At 35.5% G+C, this 6,654-nt stretch overlaps 1 protein-coding gene across 3 annotated transcripts in view; it reads left to right on the top strand.

Annotated features, from left to right (window-relative positions):
- The window catches only part of LOC139123206 (protein qui-1-like), a 134,997-nt gene extending 128,343 nt beyond the window's left edge, over positions 1-6,654 (top strand). For all 3 annotated transcript variants that reach the window (XM_070689312.1, XM_070689311.1, XM_070689313.1), the window contains 3 exons: positions 460-655; positions 1,271-1,492; positions 2,007-6,654. In XM_070689312.1, the coding sequence (XP_070545413.1) occupies positions 460-655; positions 1,271-1,492; positions 2,007-2,257 (669 nt within the window). In that variant the 3' untranslated portion in view covers positions 2,258-6,654. The remainder of the gene's footprint in view (positions 1-459; positions 656-1,270; positions 1,493-2,006) is intronic.

Here is a 6,654-nt window from a genome sequence, read left to right on the forward strand (position 1 = left end):
TTTGTTAGTGTCTATCAAATAGTTTTAATTCAAGTGTATCGATATTTATAGGGGACACTTTTTCCTTTCATTGAAAGTTGGATCAATGGAAAAGAACGATTATGCCTCTTCAAATTGAAAGTCATCTTGTTTTCATATATTTCTAGGGAAATGAAACATCTTCAGCATTGACAATTGAAAACAAATTAAGCATGCTTGCACACACAATGAGACACGTGCATAATTGCAAGCCAAAGACCAATGTAACACCAAGAAGAGATTTCTAGTGTTTCATAAGCCGTGAACATATCGTATGTGAGTTGTTGTAATGTCATCCATAATATCTGGTGTCACATTTTTGACATATCATGTGTGTATACTCGATCGTAAAAAGATCACTATGAAAAGGAAACTTTTTTGCAGATTGAAAAGTTTTCCAAATCAATTTTCAACTTTAAAGAGAATCTCTTGAAATTTCAGATTCTTGCCGACCATGAAGCAGGGGTTACCTGTGTGGCAGTAGCTGACCATAATCGTCACGTGGTGTCTGGTTCGGCCGACAATACCCTCATCATTTGGGCCATGATGACCGGTGAGGTGGAGAGACGGCTAACAGGACACACAGACACTGTCACTAATGTCAGAATGACCACTGATGGCAGCATTGCTATATCAGGTATTATAGTTAGCAATTATATTGATATAAAACCTCTTAGAAAATCACTCAGGTTTTGAAAGTTTCAAACAGACAGACAGACTGATTCTCTCATTTAAGCCATGTAGCTCTTCTGAATGTCTCTCCTTGCATTGTGACAAAATAATTTTAATATTTTTAATCGTCAGTCTTGTCTAAAAATAAAAAAATATTGTAACTTTGTCGATTTCGATTTCTCAATTTTTTTTGAACATCAACAACATATCTTTTATTTGAGTCAACAATAGCTGTACTTGAGTTTACTAAGTCAAATTAGACAATCCTATTTTCTATTGAAGACACAAAATTCACAAACACTTATCAGTTTGCCAGATATTGTCATACTCATGTATATCCTCTCTCACCTCTCCTGTAAAAAAATTACCGGTGTATTTTAAATTTGTTATTCTGCATCGTAATTGTGATAAATTTGCATTTTCACAATTTACAAACAATTATTGTTGTGTGTTGAGACCACCTGTGATATCAGATATTTGCATAATTACTTGATAATAAATTTGGTATTGTTGTTGAATAATGACTCTCTCTATCCTAGTACAGTCTCCCTATGAGTTTCACACTCTCACTCTCCCACAGGTTCTAAAGACGGAACTCTCAGAGTGTGGTCCATACAACGCGGCATCCTGATTACATCTTTCTACATGCATGTAGCGGTTCTCAACCTGGAAATGTCCTTTGATGCGAGTCATATCATTGTACAGCTTGCAGATGGTGGACATGCCCCTCTACTGTGCCTTCACAATAGTCCAGCAACAGATGTCAAATCACAGAGTCAAGTTGACATCAATGTCAATGAAGGTCAGTGATCCCATCAACCCCTTGAACCTTGACCCCCTGGTGACCCACGACATCATGCAGGGCTTTATTCCCAAGTAGGTTCAAAGAGTTGTAAACTCGCAAGTTATTTTCCAACACAAAACCTTGAGAAAAATGAACTATTACAGTTTTATGCTTGATCGATCTTCTATGATTAATAAATTTATCAATGTCATGAACACCGCCGTCACAAATGATCAAAGAAAGTATTATTATTTCATGGATAAGAAGTATAAGGGTAATGTGACTTTATGTGCAATCTTTTCATTCGAAATTTTGGTACAGGCCTATTATTTCAGGTGGACCTATACATAAGGAAATGGGCGGGGGTTGAAAGCACCGCTGCAGCTTGACTGTTTACATATGGATGAGTAAACCAATCATAAAATACATGGAATGTTCAATGGAGATTATATTTCAAATTTAGCAAAAGATCTTCTTTAAATGTACCGTAAGAGTATTTCACAAATTTTATCTTTGTTCTTACTCTGATCAGATACTGGGTCAGTGTTACCAATCAAACCAAAGCCACCATTGGTCCACAAACAGTCTGTGGTATTTCCACCAGCAGGCGGTAGAAAATCCACAACCAGTCAACCAACGATAGAACAAGGCAAAGTGGTTGCCGTAGGGACAACCCCGCAGCAAACCAACAAAAAAGGACCAAATAATAACCTGAGCTCCCCGTCTGGCGGTAAGACCGCAGGAAAGAACAACAAAAAATCTGGAGTCTGTGTAGTAATATAATCTAACTTGGCATAGATTCACTTCTCTTGATCTCAATTTTCTCGTGAAATTTCAATATCTGCAGCATTTCTATACCGCTTCTCTGATATTTTGAAGTAATGTTTGATGGTACTCTGCAACTTTTCTTCATTTTCATGATCATATTGATGTCATGTTGTAATATAGTAATTGGACAGAATTCGCCTTGTTCTTGAGATGTAATATGTTTGGACCAATAGCAGCTCCCAATACGAAGAACCCCTTTGCATGCCATGTTACTGTATAGTGTTACAGAAGGTTTGAACCTTGGTCACATGACCAGTAGCAGCCAACAGAAAAGAACAAACAGGTATGTTTGGAGAGTGAATGAAAAAATAGAATCTATTTTCATGCTCAAAACTTTCTTTGTTCAGCTTAGATTTGTAGATAGATGGACCAGGTACGCATATAATCAAAAACTCATAATTAACTTCATTAACACCTAACATACAATGTATATATATTAATAGTAATGTGTAAAAAAGTATTTTGTTTAGCTCCTTTGCAATAATGAACTTTTTTGTTCTTTTGTGTTTGATATTGTCCCAAAAGTATCAATTTCTCGCTAAGTTGGCTAAATAATTACCTAAACTAGATACTATCACCAAGGAATTTAAAGGCTGGTTACTGTGGACCGTGTAGTCCATGTATATTTGAGATAAATGGCGCCCTCTATCAGCTGCAAAGCTGTTTCTCTCTTTCGGTAGATAAACAGGTTGGTGGTAATACTTCGACCAACTGTTCTTTAATACTAGTCACTAACTCTGTGCAAATTTCATGCAAGTGACAAAAATATCAGCAATTTTAAAAATCTTTACACCTATCTATGAACTTATGTATTGTAAAATTATGTATTCTAATGATATCTTGTATGATAGGAATTCTTTGAAAAAGTAAAAAAACATTTCTTACTTTCAAAAAATCATTTACACTATCTAGCACAGACAAGGAAATATACTGTATTATAATTCTGCAAGTCAAACACTTTCTTATCTTCTCTTGAGCTGTGTTAATTCATTGTCATCGTCACTGTATAGTGAGTGATGTTCGGTATTGTGAACTAAAATGTATCTGACAGTCTGTGTTGAAGCAGTTCCACTTGTACAGGAAAAGTCCAACTTTGTAAGTCGCATTGTCACTTGATAATTCTCTCATGTAAAATATTTTCAGAATTTATAGCGTCAATTTGAAGCTCACATGGTCTGCTTTATCACATTTGGATTCTGAACAGTTTGTTTGCTTTCCAATTTTCAACTTTGTAAGGTTTTCTTCTGTTTGTGTTGTCAGCTAGCACACAGTTTGACTTAAAGCCTGACGTTGAAGATGATCCCTCTATTGTATAAGATGAAAGTTTTTCAATATGAATTATCATAATTCAACGTGCATTCCCTCACCAACCCCCTTCACTTTATTATTGAAGCAAATCATATCACAGCTTGTTTTGTCCATGTTCAAGTAGACTAAGAGTTGTTCTATTTGTTCATCAGGTTATTTTCAACAGTTACCAGTGGTAAGACAACCATCTTTCTGTACTCTATGTAATCTCATGCAACTTTCAATGATATGTCAAATGGCATTTCATGTGTGGTACAATCATTTTAAAAGGGTCTATTTTATCACTGATCATAGTTGCTGTCTGGGACTAAGTTTACTTATTGCTTGAAAGTTGTAATTTTCAGTCTGTTTTACACGCTCAAGTACTGACAGATATATGTGATACTTATGTATGTTAATCATTATTTCAGCCAAATGAAATGATATTCAAGAAAGGGTCTTGCCACAGTCCCTCTAAAACTGGTCTGGAAACATGGCTGCTTTCTTTGTAACAGAGCTCGATTAGGATGAACAACACTTCAGTATATCACCTCATTGAATGCTATGCATGTTACTTACATGTCATTTTACCCTTAAATTACAACATTTTTTCACATTTTCCATGCTATTGATATAAAATATCACAAACTTGAGGCCATTTTATCTTCAACAGACAACAGACTTCAAACTGAGAATTCTTTCAAGTTTTGTGGCTACTACACTTACATGTAACAAGTATGAAGGGTGACAAAATTGCTGCATTGTAAATAACCCAACACAGGATGTGAAATCAAACAGGAAATGAGGGTGATCAAAGGTTTCTCCATTTCAAAGTTGACATTTGACTGAGTACATCAAAGAATATTTTATTATATTTTTAAAAACATGAATCACCAATTTATCCAAGTTTCACAAGTCATTCACTTCTTTGTGATAAGAAGGGACATCAAATGCCGAGACAAATCCATGTCAAGCCTCGTCTCTTCAGTAAGGGTAAAATCACACCTTTGATCAATGGGTGTTTCTAGACCAGTGGTAGATGGGCAGTGGTCTCACAAATTATGAGTGTCAGATGTTCTGTGTGGCAGGGCTGTGGCTATAGGCTTCCAACCTATAGCCGGCAACACACAGCCCTGCCACTCAGAGCTAAGCAGAGCGTCAGTAGACTGTATCAAAAGTTAAACATTAGCATGTCATTAGCATACAACATTTGGGTTTTGACTTTTGACCTTCGAAGCATATGACATTTGTGTCATATTCAACATCAAAGTGAAACATTTTTGGAACAACTGCAAACATAATAAAAGCAATTCAAATAAGTTAACAGAATAATCTACCATTGCTTTCATAGTGCTTGCTGATTAGAAACGCCGAGCTATTTCCATTCAAATTTACCAGTGAAAATTTAAACCATATTATGAGAAGTTGACAAGATAATGTTCTAGATCTAGGGGAATCCTTTTCTCTTGTTAATTTAAATACTGTTGTATTTTCAGTGGCAACTTATCACCTTGTATTGACTCTTTTGACATGAACTCCACGAAAATACAGAATACATCTGCAATGTTACAATAACCACTGACAAAGAATAACTTACCTGAGACTCTTTCTATGTTATTTACAATTTTTATGCATATTTTCTCTGTAGTGTATATGGACTGTGTTCTCATTAGGCCACCCGATAAAGATCACTTTTGTAAAATTCTGTTTTTAAATTAATTTTTGTCCTCCGTGATATCACAATTTTGTTTTACTGTCCAGCTGACATGCTCAATGCCTATAAAGAGCTGATTAGCCAGTGATGACAGGGTAGAAATTACCAGCTGACTACAAACTCATTTCTTCAGACAAGTTGAATGTTTAAAGTGACACACCTGATTTGCCAAACTCTAGCGGTTCATTCTTCACAGGGATATTGACCCACCTTTCTCCCCCATTACTGCATACATAGTTCAACCCATCCCCATTGAAAACAATGGGGATTAGCCAATACTTAGTGGTGACAAAAGGTTAGAAAAAGCTGATCAACGTTAACTCCCATGACAGCTCAAATCCTTATTGACTATCAACAAGTCAATATTAAATTATCATCGGCTACCATTCATGTACACACACACCTAAACTATAGACACACATGCACACATCTACTTATACATATATACTTAAATACATACATACACACATACATACATACATACATACATACATACATACTGTACGTACATACATACATACATACATACATACTGTACGTACATACATACATACTACACACATACACACACATACATACATACATACTGTACGCACATACTGTACATACCTACATACATACATACCTATATACCTACCTATATAATTATCTACATGCATGCATACATACACACAAATACATATACATACACTAGCATCTATTTGCTTATGAAACAGATACATTTTGGTTCTGCATCTAGACTTAATTGTTAAATATCTGAAGTAATTTTGATGTTCAATAAATTTGCATGCTTGATAATGAAGTTGTTGTGCGGCACTCTGCTATCTCAGTCCAAAATCACCGTTGAAAAGTACAGGACAAATTTCAAATGGTGTCCCTCGAAATAACACATGATGTGCAAGTGTCAGGATACCCCCATCATGGAATGGAATATCTCCAGGATTGCTGACAGTAATGTCACATCATCTAATTGATGAGTCCCAGGGATGGACAGTTCCACACTGTCTAGCATAGAAAGTGATATCATTAGAATTCATGCCAACCAATACTCACATTGAATGAACAACTTGGTTGTAGAGGATTCTAAAATTACAAAGGATGAGCATGTAGATTGCCATGACGATCTGCTGCACTTACTCCTTGTGTCAAAGATACACTACAGCGCTTGTCCAGGTGCAATTCTTAAAATGTAAGCATTTTCACTGTAATATAGGATAATTTCCACCAATTTGATGAATTTTTTTCATGTGTAGAGAAAATAAATGGTAATGTAATTTTCTCATATCTTTACTGTTACCATGTCAACTGCCATATTACTTCTATTGTGCAATAAACTCTTCTTTTCATCAGA

The sequence above is a fragment of the Ptychodera flava genome, chromosome 22 (genome assembly GCF_041260155.1).
Source record: "Ptychodera flava strain L36383 chromosome 22, AS_Pfla_20210202, whole genome shotgun sequence".
Classification (NCBI taxonomy): Eukaryota; Metazoa; Hemichordata; class Enteropneusta; family Ptychoderidae; genus Ptychodera; species Ptychodera flava.